At 42.3% G+C, this 16,870-nt stretch overlaps 1 protein-coding gene across 1 annotated transcript in view; it reads left to right on the forward strand.

The window, feature by feature from the left end:
• The window catches only part of LOC139277022 (protein-glutamine gamma-glutamyltransferase 2-like), a 52,425-nt gene extending 37,733 nt beyond the window's left edge, over positions 1 to 14,692 (forward strand). Inside the window, exons 7-12 of the mRNA XM_070895028.1 lie at positions 2,975 to 3,078; positions 3,638 to 3,880; positions 4,157 to 4,429; positions 5,810 to 5,970; positions 7,582 to 7,715; positions 14,192 to 14,692. Coding sequence (XP_070751129.1) covers positions 2,975 to 3,078; positions 3,638 to 3,880; positions 4,157 to 4,429; positions 5,810 to 5,970; positions 7,582 to 7,715; positions 14,192 to 14,342 — 1,066 coding nt within the window. The 3' untranslated portion in view covers positions 14,343 to 14,692. The remainder of the gene's footprint in view (positions 1 to 2,974; positions 3,079 to 3,637; positions 3,881 to 4,156; positions 4,430 to 5,809; positions 5,971 to 7,581; positions 7,716 to 14,191) is intronic.
• The last annotated feature ends 2,178 nt before the right edge of the window (positions 14,693 to 16,870 follow it).

Here is a 16,870-nt window from a genome sequence, read left to right on the forward strand (position 1 = left end):
CAAATGTTAGCAATGCAAATCATGAAATAAAAAAAAGAAATTGCTGGAAATACACAGCAGGTCAGTCATCACCATAAAGTGAAAAGACAGGTTAGCTTTTTGCAGTGTCCAGTCCACCCTTCATCAGAAATGAAGATCCTGTTTTAAGACAGGAGCCAGAAGGCTCTACAACCAGTGGCCATCACGACTGCCGCAGATCTCTCCGGCAGTGGCTGACAACTTATCCTTCGCATTCAGGTGCTGGGAAATGCCAGGGGCGGGCAGTATCTGGCCTATGCAAATGATCTGAACCTGGGAATAGAGACAAGCTCAGGTCAAGTACACTCTACCCAAATATTACCCATGTAGAGGAGGGGCAAAAGGAAAATCAGTCCCAGTCACCTAGATGTTTGGAAAGGTTGACAGTTGTCTCTTAGAGACTCACCTTTTGAAGGGGAAGGCGGTCCTTTCGTAGCTCCTCTGGTTTTGCCGAATGCTACGATTTATTGACCTGTGAAAAAGAAGACATTTAATAAACTTAGGTCAGAGGACTGCCTACTAGACCTGTAGCTTATATCACTGAGGGGCAGTATATAGATGGAGAGGGCCAGAAATGAATCCTTGCAGAACTGCCAAAGTGATGGTGCAGAACTGGGAAGAGGTCATTGTTAGAGATGCTCCGGCAATGATTGGAGAGGTAAGAGAATCACAAGGGCAGTGCCACTGAGAAGGGACATTGGAGGACGATGGTATATTTGACTATGTCAAAGGCTGCAGAGGGGTTGAGGAGGACATGATCACAGTTACAAAGAATGCACTTTGGTTAGGGCTGTTTTGGTGCTGCAAGAGGGGCAGAATCCTGATTGGAGAGATTCAAACAAGGAGAGATGGGCAAGGATGGGGGACAACACATTCAAGAACCTTGGGAGAGGAAAGAGAGGATGGCGATGAAATGGTAGTTAATGAGGTCAGAGGTGCTGAGGATGTTTTTTCAGGGGAGTTTAAGATGGTTTTGATAGGGAAGAGGACAGTACCTGATGCGAAGGATCCATTTAGAATGTCTGCTAACATGGAAGCTAGGAAGCTAAGTTAGGTAAGCAGGAGTTTAGTGACAATGGAGTCAAGCAAGCAGCAGATAGGTTTCATGAAAGAGTTGAGCTTGGAGAGGGCATTGGGTGAGATGGGTAGGAAGGCGATTGGAGGAGGTTTAGCTTAGTTGGAAAAGTCAATGGGAAAGCAGCAGATGCAACTGAATGGATGGTCACTATCTTGACAAAGAATTCCATGAGCTTCTTGAAATTCTTAGAGGTGAGCAGGTGGAAACAGGTGAGAGGAGTTTAAGGTAGCAATTGGTAATAGAGAAAGGAGCCTGTGGTTATCTTTTCCCTCCAAGATGATTCTAGAGTTGTGGGCAGTTTGTACAAAGGAGAGCTTGATGTAGTTGAGCCAGATCTGGGATAATTCTCTTTTTATCTTGTTAAAACTTCCTTTCTTTGCCAGTCAGGTAGTTTACAACTGCAACTTATATTTATATAGTGCCTTTAATATAGTAAAATATCCCAAAGTGCAATATCAGACAAAGTGTGACACCAAATCACATAAAGAGACGTTAAGACAAGTGCTCAAAAGCTTGGTTATAGAGGTAGATTTTAGAAAGTGGCTTAAAGGAGGAGAGAGTTTTAAAATCATCTTTGATTGTTCCGCTCCTTTTCAATTTTTATATCAAACTTAATTTTATTATGGACACTATATCCCAGATGTTCCACAATACTTGCCCCACTTCATTTAATTTAATACTTCTGCCCTGCTGAATATTTTCACAACTAAGACAAAGTTTTAGACTGGGTCTAAAACCTGCCTCAAAGAAGTTGGTGTGAATGGGGAAAAATTAATTGGAATATGTATTGAATCATTTAATTGAAGTTCAAATTGTAACAGGAAAATGCTCAGTAATAGTGGTCACTGATATCCATTGACATCATAGAAACATAGAAACATAGAAAATAGGTGCAGGAGCAGGCCATTCAGCCCTTCTAGCCTGCACCGCCATTCAATGAGTTCATGGCTGAACATGAAACTTCAGTACCCCATTCCTGCTTTCTCGCCATAACCCTTGATCCCCCGAGTAGTAAGGACTTCATCTAACTCCCTTTTGAATATATTTAGTGAATTGGCCTCAACTACTTTCTGTGGTAGAGAATTCCACAGGTTCACCACTCTCTGGGTGAAGAAGTTTCTCCTCATCTCGGTCCTAAATGGCTTACCCCTTATCCTCAGACTGTGACCCCTGGTTCTGGACTTCCCCAACATTGGGAACATTCTTTCTGCATCTAACCTGTCTAAACCCGTCAGAATTTTAAACGTTTCTATGAGGTCCCCTCTCATTCTTCTGAACTCCAGTGAATACAAGCCCAGTTGATCCAATCTTTCTTGATAGGTCAGTCCCGCCATCCCGGGAATCAGTCTGGTGAACCTTCGCTGCACTCCCTCAATAGCAAGAATGTCCTTCCTCAAGTTAGGAGACCAAAACTGTACACAATACTCCAGGTGTGGCCTCACCAAGGCCCTGTACAACTGTAGCAACACCTCCCTGCCCCTGTATTCAAATCCCCTCGCTATGAAGGCCAACATGCCATTTGCTTTCTTAACCGCCTGCTGTACCTGCATGCCAACCTTCAATGACTGATGTACCATGACACCCAGGTCTCGTTGCACCTTCCCTTTTCCTAATCTGTCACCATTCAGATAATAGTCTGTCTCTCTGTTTTTACCACCAAAGTGGATAACTTCACATCATGGACAGATAAATCATAACTGATTCTTATGGAATTGAAAGATCAAATAATCATTGAAGCTGAAGTTGTGACTGATGGTCACCGATAGGTCAACCAAGTATTGATATGTTTTTATTGCCCTAATTAAATGCACAAACATGACACAATTATTTCTGAGAATTTTAGTAACCTGAAGAAATCCTGCTGTTGTTGCACTTTAGGAACTTCCATGTCTGGATAGAGAGTTGGATGGCGCGAAATGATCTGAAGCAAGGTTACGATGGATGGCAGGTACTAGACCCAACACCACAGGAGAAAAGTGAAGGTAAAGACTGAAATAAGATTTATGGTTTCATTGCATAGTAGATCAGAAGTGAAATATCTGAAAGTAGTTTAATTGAGGGGTTCTGATATTGTAAACTATAATTATGGACTTCAAGCAGTCTATACCTTTCCCACTATATTGACTTAATTACTGATGTATTGAGTGTAAATGGTGCTTGTGTCCTGCACTAATGTTCTATAGGCCTAACATAGGTCTGCCAGGTGGCAGTATTAGCTTCTCAATGGAAAATGTCCTCTGATCAATAGAGACTGTGGAACAAATTCTTCAGCATAGTTCATTCACACCACTTTCAGTGCTTACTAGCATGAGGGTATCAATCCAAAATAATACTATTTCGACCCAATTACATGACAGAAAAAGCAAATCTTTAAAAAAAATAAAAACAAGCAGCTTTATTTTAATAAAAGTGAATGATTTTTGAGCACACTAATGTGACATGACTGTAAGGACTTCTGAAAGAGTTTTATTAAATTTGAACCATGGTATGGTTCATTTAAATTGATTAAGGTTGTTTTGCACTCATTACTTTGGTTTTTAGGAGTTTTCTGCTGTGGGCCTGCTCCAGTCAATGCAATCAAAGAAGGGGACGTGGATAAAAGGTTTGACGTTCCCTTTGTGTTTGCGGAGGTCAATGCAGACCAAGTAACTTGGATCTGCTATAGAGATGGCAGAAAAGAAAAGACATCTGTTGAAACACAAAATGTGGGCCAGCATATCAGCACCAAGAGTTGTGGCCGCACTGATCGTGAAGACATCACACACAATTACAAATATTTTGAAGGTAAGGAAAAGAAGCAGACATTTCAAAATATGGTTGTTAAAAATCTTTATTATTGTTCTTGGTTGCATCATGATGCCCATAACAATCCAATTTTATGGCAATAGGTTCCAATACCACATGATATTTTATAATGAAGATGAATTGCCAGTAAAGTGTGTTTTTATAGATACAAATGTGGATTAAGAAACCATTCACAATTATCCAAATAAAGAAAGCGAGAAAAATAAGTGAACCACTATTTTCTGATATAACCAACTTATTTTTCCATATATTTAGGCTCTGCGCGAGAACGAGCAATCTTTTCTGAGGCTGATATCAAAAACAGACTGGATTCTCAGCCAGAAAAGAAACTGCATTTGCATGTGAAGGCTGATGAATCAATAAACCATGGATCTGATATTCAAGTTCTTGTCACCATCTCCAACAGCAGCTCAGTAAATATGGCCTGCAAACTTAGCTTTAATGCTCACATAATGATGTATAACGGATCATTGGTCAGTCATTTTATAGAAAAGAACATGGAAGAAATTGCCGTTAAAGCCAATGGAGGTAATGAAACCGCTACTGATCTTGCATCTGGCTTGTCTTCATTTGTTGTAACATATAATCTATTATGATTTGGTCATATCTGCCATGATACCAGAAACATACTACGTTGAGTATACAGTAGTAAAGTGATCTGCTTAAATTGTCAGGCTTACTAAAAGATATAATTTAGTAACCAGTTATGGCAGAATGTAAGAGCTATTATATGCGTATCTCTGTCACACTTTTACCTGATTTGTTTAAATCTCATATAACTGTCTTGTTCCCTTCTGATTGGCTGGTGTCCATAGCATCATCATAACCCTTCCCTTCTCCACTTCATTTTGAATCGGAATGCAATTAAGAATTCTTCCCTTTTCAGTGTATTGAATACTCACAGCATGACAGAGGAGTTGCTACTTGCAAGTCTTTAGTTCTGTGATGAAAAGTCAATGAGATGGCTTTCTATTCCATCGAAACCTCAAAATAACATAAAATCACATGTTCATTTACTATGTGAAAAATAGACTTCTTCAAATCTTCAATCCCCTCATCTTTCTGCATTGAAAATGTCTGTAGTAAGGTTTTCCAGAAATTATAGAAATGTTCATCATTGACATCAAGATTAGACATTCACAAAGCATGCTGGGACTTGCTGTTTGTAAGCTGGAAAATTACTGAGTGAAGGTCCCCAGGGAAACCAGTTCTAAGACAATCAAAGAAACCAAAGTTTGTTTAAAGTGCAAATTATTAGCCCTTTCTGTCCCTATTTTACCTCCACCATTGCTGAAATCTTCATCCATGCCAGTCACCTCCAAACTAGACTGTTCCAACACCACCCTCACCCACCTCCAAATCTCCACTTTACAGAAATTCCAATTCAGCCAGAGCTCATATCACTCACACCCTATCCCATGGTAAGTCCAATTCATACATCACCCAGACCTTCGTAACCTGTACTGGCTACCAGTGCCTCAGTGCATTGAATTCAAAATGCTTGTTTAAACATTCCTCCACAGCCTTACCCCACCCTATCTTTACGACCTCCTCCAACTTACATCTTGGCTCACACCATCTGCTTTTCAGAATTGATTCGCTGCATTCCCCCCACCCCCATTCCCTCACCCCACCTCACTCCACCTCTGATGACAAAGCTTTCGACCATCATTGCCTTAAATTCTGGAATTTTCATCCTAAATCCCATTGTATTACTATATCTCTCCACACCTTTAAAAGCCTTCTTAAAACCAATCTCTTCAACCTTCTCTTCGGTTAACTCCCCTATCCAATTCCAGTCCCTCCTCCCCTTTGAGGAGCATTGTGAGATTTAAAGACATTATATAAGTATAAGAAAAGACTATTCCATCTAAACTTATGGCAATTTTTAAAAATTTGTTCTTTCAGATATGACAATAGCTCTCAAAGTGTTGTATTCAGAGTATGGCGATTACCTTGAAAATCATCATTTAATCAAGCTGACAGCTTTGGCAGCTGATGCAGTGACAAATGAAAATGCATTGGCAGTGACGGATATTTCCGTGATCAATCCTGATATCACAATTGAGGTAATAACCTGCAACAATGCTTCACCAGTGAAACTACAATTGATCTGTCCATCTCTGGAGATATTTCACTTTTTCCCCCATCACATTCATTGGTCTAAATACACTTACCCTCAATTAATACACAGAATGATTTTCAAACATTACACCATAGAACACAATACAGGTACAACATCTGAATTATTATAAAGTTATAAATAATTGGATTATTTTCATTAATGACTTAATGGAAAGAAGATTAAGATGGTATTGGAGAACCTTTGGCAATTGGAGAGAAACTGAGCATAAATGGGATTTTTGGTGGAGCAGGAACAACTCTGAGGAATTTTCCCATCATTTGCTTCCTCCAATTCTACCAGCTCATAATGACATCCTTTTTCATCTTCCCCATAAATTTAATCTGGCATTCTTCTCCCCTTCAAACACGGTTCCAGCTGATCTTTAAGCTGGTACTCTCCCTCCCCACACCCTCTTAGTTAATACTGAAGCTTTTCTTTCTCTTTCACCACAAAGTACCACTTTCAGCTTCTCCCCTTTTTCCCCTCAAAGCACTGGCTAAAATTGTGACCCTTGTCCTCTTCCTTTTCCTTTCCACTACCTTTCATTTCTCTTACCTTTCCCTTTCCCTCTCCCCTCGGTGCTGCTCCTACTCGGGTCCAGCTGCAAATGGAATTGATTCTGGTTGCTGCGTACTAGGCATAGAATCTTCAGTTCTCACAAGAGTTCCCGCCTACAGTTTAAAGTGTACGGAATCCAATTTAGCAGCAGGTCTCAGAACATAAGAACATAATAATTAGGAGCAGGTTTAGGCCATTTGGCTCCTCGAGCCTGCTCTGCTATTCATCTTCTACCACAACTCCACTTTCCTGCATTATCCCCAAATCCCTTGGTTCCCTTAATATCCAAAAATCTATCGATCTCTGCCTTGAAAATACTCAAAGACTGAGCCTCCACAGCCCTCTGGGGTAAACAATTCCAAAGATTCATCACCCTCTGAGTGACGAAATTTCTCCTCATCTCAGTCCTAAATGGCGGACCCCTTATTCTGAGACTGTGATCCCTGGTTCTGGACTCCCCAGCCAGGAGAAACATCCTCCCTACATCTATCCTGTCAAGCTCTGTAAGAACTTTGTATGTTTCAATGAGATCACCTCGCATTCTTCTAAACTCTACAGAATGTAGGCCTAGTCCACTCAATCTCTCCTCATAGGACAATCACCGCATCCTAGTAATCAGTCTGGTGCACTCCCTCTATGGCAAGTATATCCTTCCTTAAGTAAGGCAACCAGGGAGGAACAGTGTCGAGGGCAAAAGGATTGCACTGACTTGTGTGTCAGCAAACACTGATATGTGAACTGAGCCCCCAGAACTGATGCCAACTTGAAAGGCTGATCATTGGTATGCAGGTAAGAGTTCTCAAATTAATGACAGATCAATCCTCAATACTCTGATAAATAGAGAAGTGGAAGAAGAAAACATTCATTTTAGGGGCAGTTTAGACAGGAGTTTGTTTCAACAAATGTTCAGCTCCAACCACGATATATTAATAAACATGAGTTTAACTGATTTCAACAGTCTGGGACAACAGCGTTAAACACCGATTTGTTTCCTCAGATTCTTGGTAAGGCTGTCCTGAACCAACCGATGATAGCAAAAATCAGTTACATGAACCCTCTGCAAGTGCCACTGATGAACTGCACCTTCACCGTAGAAGGGGTGGGTCTGATTAACGGGCTGGAACGGCTATTGTAAGTGGAAAAAGGAATGGTTGCTAAAAATATAAAATGCACACAATAGAGCAAACAAATTATTCATTTTTGTTATACATAAGTCTGTCATTTGCATTCCTTGCATTGTGCAGAATATTATTGGCTTGTCTCTTTCTGTAACAGTACATATAGGGTTAAAATCAGATTCACTAACAAGAAATAAGCCAGCTTGTTTTGATGCACAACAGGACCCAGAACAGATGTCGAGGATAAAATTAAACTTCGGTGGGGGCGTAACATGGGTGGTAGCAGATTGGCAATGGACTAGGTGCCCGATCCACTAGCACCTGTTTTGCGCTCCAGCCAAAGTTCCATTTTATGTCCATTATGTCTGTGGTGCAGCCTTGATAAAATGCAACATCCCCACCGACACCTAGGAGTCCCTGGCCAAACACTGCCCTAAGTGAAGGAAGAGCATCCGGGAGGGCGCTGAGCACCTCGAGTCTCGTCGGCAAGAGCATGCAGAAAGCAAGCGCAGGCAGCAGAAGGAGCGTGTGGCAAACCAGTCTCCCCACCCATCGTTTTCCACCCACCCACCTGTGACAGAGACTGCTATTCCCGTATTGGACTGTTCAGTCACCTAAGAACTCATTTTTAGAGTGGAAGCAAGTCTTCCTCGATTTTGAGGGATTGCCTATGATGATGATGATGGTGCAGCCATCGATTCGAATACAAGCATAGTTTGTTTTGTTTGAATAAATATTTGATTGGTAGTTCTATTTGAGTTTACGAGATACCTATAAACATTTCCTTTGTCCAGAACAAATTGTGAAAGTTTGGCAACTTGTAGCCAGAGCTCCAGTCCAGTTAAATACTTAGGGTATTTATATTGAGCTGACAATAATTTAAATGAAAAGCAAATTTATGTTTTATTTCCTTGATCCCAAATAAATGTATAATACTCTGTCAGGGCTTTAATGTATTTTTGCACTACTTTAGTATGGTAAACCAATTTCCTCTGAAGTGGAAACTGAGGCAAATATTTGGCAGTATGAAGGGAGTGCAGCATTGCTGGTAGCCGATAATACTGTTCCTGGATTAGGAATTCTTACTGTGACATGTTAAATGTCTATTTCCCCAAATTGGCCACGCATATTGCCCTTTTAAGCACAACTATTTTAACATTGTGTTTTTAAATATTCCACCAAACATAAGGGAACTCAAACTTTAGCCATGACTGAAACTTATATAACCTGGAATAATCAGGGAAGATCATATGAGGGCATGTGACTTAACAAGTAGCTGAAATACAGTGATGAGGGTTTTATGTTTACAGCAATTGCTTAAAAGGGAATGACCTGATTACCAGCTAAACCTCACAACAGGGTACAGTGCCCTAGTGCTTATGGCAGCTCCAATCTAAACATGGCAAGTTGTGAAATTCAACTAAATAAATCTGGTGACTTACGGGCTAGCACCAAGAAAATTGACTGCTGAATTGTTATAAAAATCTCAATTGGTTCCACTAGTGTCCTTCAGAGGCGGGATCTGTCATTCCAACCTGATTGAGCCTACATGAGACTCCAGTCCCACACTATGCGGTTGACTCAGTGTCACCCATGTCTGGTGTATCCCAAGCTTGAGACCATAGGAACAATGCCACATGTGATAATAAATGAGACTATTGTGTGTAGAAATACTTGATTCAACTTAGTTCTAAGTGTATAGATAGATGTGAAGTAAGTTACATTTGTTACCTAATGAATGATCAAATCTGTTTTCCTGAGCAAAATAGTGGAGGTTGAATTGACAATAATTCGAATGAAAAGCAAATTTATGTTTCATTTCGTGGATCCCAAATACATTTATCATAGTGTCAGGGCTCCAATGTATTTTTGCACCTACTTTAGTGGATAGAAAGCACAAATCGCTTGCTGTGGAACAATTCCACCAGCACCAGGTGCCCTCCACTACCCCTTTCAAGTGCCTATTCTTCATGTACAATCCTAAACAGCAAGTGGTGACAGAATATTCAGCTGTAGGAGCATCGCACTCAGCCTATTCCTGCCCTTATCAAACATTGACACATGCACATGTTCCAGTAAAGATCACTTCAGTACTGATCAGTCATGGGAGCCCTGGTTAGTTTCTCCTCCTGTAGCCCAGAGGCACAGCGGCCACTATTGTCCCCACCAAGCTGAGAGGAGTTAAGTTATGGGTCTCCAACTGTTTGGAACAGTAGGGCAGATCCTTGTGGTACAACAAGCAACTGGACTGCATCTAATTGATTAAATTACAGCATGATTAAATTGCCAACATGTACGCAGAAAATTAAATCTGCCATATCCTACTTCCAATCTAGTTTGCACTTCTTCGAATCCTGGGACAATGCCATTCACAACAACTTGCATTTATACTGTGGCTTAATGTAGAAAATTGTCCCAAAGCACTTCACCGAGAGGAAAGGAAAAAATGGACGCTGAGCATAAGAAAGAGATGATAGATGGGGCGACCAGAGGTTTGATCAAAGACGTGGGTTTTAAGAAGGGGCTTAAAGGAGAAGAAGCAAAGAGGTTTAGGCAGGAAATTCCAGAACATGGAGTCTAAAGGGCTGAAGGCATGACAGCCGATGATGGGATGAAGGGAGGTGGGTGTAGTAAAGGTCAGAGTCAGATGGAACGGAGAGTTCGGGAGAAAAGGGTTGTATGGCTGAAGAAAGTTATAGAGCTAGAAATGAATTATGTCCTACATAGAAACATAGAAACATAGAAAATAGGTGCAGGAGCAGGCCATTCAGCCCTTCTAGCCTGCACCGCCATTCAACGAGTTCATGGCTGAACATGAAACTTCAGTACCCACTTCCTGCTTTCACGCCATACCCCTTGATCCCCCGAGTAGTAAGGACTTCATCTAACTCCCTTTTGAATATATTTAGTGAATTGGCCTCAACTACTTCCCGTGGTAGAGAATTCCACAGGTTCACCACTCTCTGGGTGAAGAAGTTTCTCCTTATCTCGGTCCTAAATGGCTTACCCCTTATCCTTAGACTGTGACCCCTGGTTCTGGACTTCCCCAACATTGGGAACATTCTTCCTGCATCCAACCTGTCCAAACCCGTCAGAATTTTAAACGTTTCTATGAGGTCCCCTCTCATTCTTCTGAACTCCAGTGAATACAAGCCCAGTTGATTCAGTCTTTCTTGATAGGTCAGTCCCACCATCCCGGGAATCAGTCTGGTGAATCTTCGCTGCACTCCCTCAACAGCAAGTATGTCCTTCCTCAAGTTAGGAGACCAAAACTGTACACAATACTCCAGGTGTGGCCTCACCAAGGCCCTGTACAACTGTAGCAACACCTCCCTGCCCCTGTACTCAAATCCCCTCGCTATGAAGGCCAACATGCCATTTGCTTTCTTAACCGCCTGCTGTACCTGCATGCCAACCTTCAATGACTGATGTACCATGACACCCAGGTCTCGTTGCACCTTCCCTTTTCCTAATCTGTCACCATTCAGATAATAGTCTGTCTCTCTGTTTTTACCACCAAAGTGGATAACCTCACATTTATCCACATTATACTTCATCTGCCACGCATTTGCCCACTCACCTAACCTATCCAAGTCACTCTGTAGCCTCATAGCATCCTCCTCGCAGCTCACACTGCCACCCAACTTAGTGTCATCCGCAAATTTGGAGATACTACATTTAATCCCTTCGTCTAAATCATTAATGTATAATGTAAACAGCTGGGGCCCAAGCACAGAACCCTGCGGTACCCCACTAGTCACTGCCTGCCATTCCGAAAAGTACCCATTTACTCCTACTCTTTGCTTCCTGTCTGACAACCAGTTCTCAATCCACGTCAGCACACTACCCCCAATCCCATGTGCTTTAACTTTGCACATTAATCTCCTGTGTGGGACCTTGTCGAAAGCCTTCTGAAAGTCCAAATATACCACATCAACTGGTACTCCTTTGTCCACTTTATTGGAAACATCCTCAAAAAATTCCAGAAGATTTGTCAAGCATGATCTCCCTTTTACAAATCCATGCTGACTTGGACCTATCATGTCACCATTTTCCAAATGCGCTGCTATGACATCCTTAATAATTGATTCCATCATTTTACCCACTACTGAGGTCAGGCTGACCGGTCTATAATTCCCTGCTTTCTCTCTCCCTCCTTTTTTAAAAAGTGGGGTTACATTGGCTACCCTCCACTCGATAGGAACTGATCCAGAGTCAATGGAATGTTGGAAAATGACTGTCAATGCATCCGCTATTTCCAAGGCCACCTCCTTAAGTACTCTGGGATGCAGTCCATCAGGCCCTGGGGATTTATCGGCCTTCAATCCCATCAATTTCCCCAACACAATTTCCCCAACACAATTTAAAAAAACTGGAAGAATTTAAACACAAGGATGTGAATGTTACATCTGAGAGTGTGGGGGACCAGGAGCCAATGTAGGTTAGCAAAGACACGGGTAATGGGCAAACAGGACTTGGTGCAGGCTAGGATCCAGGCAACGAATTCTGGGTGAACTGAAGATTATAGAGGATGAGCGCCAGCCAGAAAAGCATTGGAAGAGTCTGAACATTGGGAAGAGACAGGCAATGGTACAGAGGTAGAGTAGATAATCTTTGTAATGGATAGAATGTGGGATTGGAAGCTCAATTCAGGGTTGAACAGGAGGCGGGACAACATTCCCTTTAAGTTGCGTGGCCACGTAGTGCTTCAGCTTTTAAATAGAAAAACCGCATCTGCACAGTATTGACAATGGACCACGCAGTCACTTAAATATCCCACGTGGCCCCCAAAATATTACAGGGAACATTGAGCTGGGCTATTTTTTTTAATTCATTCTCAGGATATAGGTATTGCTAGCAAGGCCAGCATTTATTGCCCACCCCTAATTGTCCTTGAGCCGGTGGTGGTGAACCTTTTTCTTGAACCGCTGCAGTACGTGTGATGAAGGAACTCCCACAATGCTGTTAGGTAGGATATCCAGGATTTTGTCCCGATGAAGAAAAAACAATTATATTTGTTCAAGTCAGGATGGTGAGTGACTTGGAGGTGATGATGTTCCCATGCACCAGTTGCCCCTTGTCCTTCTAGGTGGTAGAGGTCGTGGGTTTGGGAGGTGCTGCTGAAGAAGCCTTGGCGAGTTGCTGCAGAGAAACCTGTAGATGGTGCATACTGCAGCCACGATGTGCTGGTGGTGGAGAGTGTGCATGTTTGAGGTGGTGGATGGGCTGCCAATCAAGCTTCTTAAGTGCTGTTGGAGCTGCACTCATCCAGGCAAGTGGAGTGTATTCCATCACACTCCTGACTTGTAGGTAGCAGAGAGGCTTTAGGCAGTCAGAAGCTGCACTACTTGCTGCAGAATACTCAACCTCTGACCAGCTCTGGTAGCCACAGCATTTATGTTGCTGGGTGTAGTTTAGTTGCTTTATTTGAAGGAATCCCAGAGATGTTAGGGCCACTTCTCCTTTCGCTGTGAGGAGGGGGTGGGAGCAGAGCATAGGGGAGGAGTACTGCTCCTTCTGCAAGGTCAATGTTCTTAAACTTCCGAATCCAGGAGGCCTGTAGCTACATTCCTGTCTGCCAGCACCAGAATGGGAGAGCAGCAGCCATAAGGCATGAAGATTATGCTGAGAGGGGGTGGTGGGCTTTTCTTATACTCTGTCGTGTTGCTCATGGAACCTTGCAGATCCTGTGGTCTGCACAAGGTTCCAGCACAAGCTTCGCTATCAGTTTTTCATTGCACTTCAACATTTGGGTGACCAATGGGCACGCTAAGAGGAAAGTGAAGCAGGAAGTCCAGGAATGCCCGGAGGGGGGTGGGGGGGGATGGTGGGGGGGGGCCTTTAGCATGCTAACACTGGCCCTGCACCTAATGTAGGTGGAGACCAAGTTGCACCAATTTAAGGAATCCTAGAAATGCATGGACTTCACATAACTGGCCCTAGTTTCCTTATCATTACGTCTGTGAGCAGAGTGTTCCCCAGGCACAACAGAGAAGAAAATCGTCCCTCATACTTTTTGATTTTGATTTCTTTATTTTCAACATTTTCAGCTGACTTTCACAACTGCCTTTGTGCAATTTCCCGTGGGGCTGAATCATTTTAGACAAGGCACGATGGGTTTCCCATTGGGAATTCCCAGCTCTTTAGAGGACAAAAGAGAAGCAATAGAAAGATATTGGGTAAGATAACCGAGCTGGATAGACATGAGGGATAAAAGGTCAAAGCTTCCTGGGATCGCTACGTTCTGAGAAGTGGATGGCCCACGGGGCGGAGTCCCCAGAACTAACTGAGCATAGACAGAGGACCTGTGATCTACTGGTTTGCAGAATAAAATATTAAATCAGCTGAAGATCATTTCAGTTTGGTTCTTTTTATTTTACATTAAAGTGAATTTAACTATTTTCGAGATCTCTAAAAATCTATTGAGGAATTTTTTTCTTTATCCAATGACATTATATTACATATGACATTGCTCTTATGTTGTTGCAGTCTCGGTAACACAGCGGTGAACGAAATGGCACAAGTGAAATTTCAATTCATTCCCAAGAATACCGGCCTACGGAAATTAATGGTGGATTTTGACTGCAACAAAATGAAGGATGTGAAAGGATTCAAGCATATCATCGTCCAAAGTTTTTAAACTAGTCTGATTAACTCTTTCAGACTGCATTGCAACTTTAGTGCTATTACATGATACATCATATTCACATTCTCCATGCTTGGAAACACTTTTTAATCAAAATCATTCAGGGTGTTGGAAACTCTATGGGCTCAGTTTTCCTCGGTCATTTGCGCTATTTTTTTGGCACGCACCATTTTTTCTGGCTTATTTATCTTTTTCCAAGTTTCCCCCTGTGATCTACGCCGACATAACTGACTTAGTTACGACTTTTCTTGGCCAGTTTTTTTTAACGTCATGTCTGCGCTAGTTTTATTCAATTGTTCGCAGTTTGGCCAACATTTTTTCCTCCTAGGTCGGCTTATCTGGCTCCTCCCGAAAAACCTTCTGGTGAGTTAAGAAACCAGCGCACATTCACAAATCGGCGCTGAAAGACGCCATTGTTTTTAAATCAAAGATTTTGGAGGGAGTCAGGAGCACTGTCAAAATCAATAATAAAGTTCAACTTTTTTTAAACCTATCAACGTAGAAATGTAAATTTGTTGGATTTCAGAAGTTTTCTCTTTTTTTTTTACTCACTCACACGCCACAGCAAACGTCTTGAAGCAGGGCTGGAGGGTCATAGGTTTGGCCGGGAGAGAGAGAGCGACAGACAGAGAGACAGACGGAGCGAGCGAGCGAGGGGAAGGGAAGGGAGAGAGAGAAATCACAAGACTCTGTTGGGGTAAAAAGACTTCTCTTCCTCAAGGTGGATTCACTGATATAAGGAATCGACACCTGCCCGCCTGTATAGCGACCACGGAATCACTCAGATGAAACCTCAGTTTAACTGGTTGTTATTCAAGCATGCTAGGGAAGTGTTCATAGATGAATCTTCTCAGAACAAAGATTTTACAATTGCAGTTATACATTTTAGAGGTTTGCGACCCTCCTACAAAACCACCGATTGGCCTATTACTATCAGCGAAGTTACATTGATTTGTTGACCCTTATCAGACCAGCTCTGAGTGGTCCCCCCCCCGCCTGTCCATCTCCCATCACATGTCACCTTCCCGGAATGTGTTATTCAGTGGTGTCAACTTTGCCTCAATTCCTCATGACGTTGATTAATCTTGTGCCTCCTTATCCCTCTCCCAAGAACTCGAGTCAAAACTACCAGTCAATACCATCCTGTTCCCATGCTGCTATAATCTATGTTCCCAAACATTTTACTGTCCTTGTTCTGTACTGAATATGTAAGTTTCCATGAGTCTGTACTAAGGTTAATACAACGGATGGTTCATTAACCATCAAGCTTTGCTGCTTCCCCTTCTTAAAACACATTCAAGCAAGTGTATAAGCGTGCTTTACATACATAAGCGAGTTTTACATACAATCGGTCAATCTGGACCATGTGTCAGATCAATTCACTACCTTCAGTATCCCCCTTACTGACCATCTTTTATCCCCTTACAATCCCCCCTAATGGCCTTTGACTATATGCCCAAGATAGGCCATTTCCCAATTAATTCCTCATGGGTGAGCCTCCGGGGTTGTCCTTTCGCTTGGGTAGCGCTACTTCCCGCATTGCAGGACACACCTTTGGCTTTCCCATCAAGATTATACTAGATAAGTCCTTTCTGCCGGACTGTCTATATTCCCTTTATTCAATGTTTTAACCATAGTTCAGGCTATGGCCTGCCTCTTACGTCGGTTACACCTTTTACAGACTAACAATAGCAAGATGACCAGTATGATCCCTTACACTACAACTAGTACATTGAGTCCAGCATAGTTCGTGTACCAAGGCTATTTTTTGCCTCCGAATATCCTGCTCCAGTCGAGTTTGTTCCTCATTCAGTTCGGGTATCGGTTTTCCTTGTGGCCCGATGGCCTTCTCATACCCATGTTGGATAGTATCTATCATTGTCCCATTTCTTCCTTTAGTTCAGGGTTCATAACGTATCCCTTTAAACATGCGGGGTAAAGCAGAAGTCCGTATCCATTGATGGCGCATGGAGTATCTCCTCCCTTATTTGTGACCGTCATCTCAATCACCGTGGTGCTCACACACTATTCCCCATTTCCTTGTGGAACAGTGCTGGTTTCGTAGTCCCCTGCTAGCGGGGTGATACTCAAGGTGCACCCGTCAATTTGATCATATCCACAGTCGTCTTTGATTTGTAGTGGATCTCGGCATAAAACAAAGTAGTTATTTTTATAACAATTATCTATGCTGAGACTCTTAGTACTGTTGTTCTCTTTAATTACATATCTGGATTGACATGGTACCGCACACGAGTTTGATTTTTTATTTCCCCTATATTATTTGTTGGTATAGGGGATCTCCCTTTGTCACATCATACTGCGGTATAGAGTTAAATGTCCAGTTACACATCTGACCTTTGGGACTCAAGCATGACTGTTTCTCCACACTTCACATGCATGAGTCATGTTTTTGTCCAAGGTCTAGTTGGTAAATACATCAAGTGTTAACCAATCCGGCACCTTTCCATTTTGAAGTTGCTCTTGGTTATGTTGTATACCACTGAGTAACCATGCTCCGTACC

The sequence above is a fragment of the Pristiophorus japonicus genome, chromosome 12 (genome assembly GCF_044704955.1).
Source record: "Pristiophorus japonicus isolate sPriJap1 chromosome 12, sPriJap1.hap1, whole genome shotgun sequence".
In the NCBI taxonomy this organism is placed as follows: Eukaryota; Metazoa; Chordata; class Chondrichthyes; family Pristiophoridae; genus Pristiophorus; species Pristiophorus japonicus.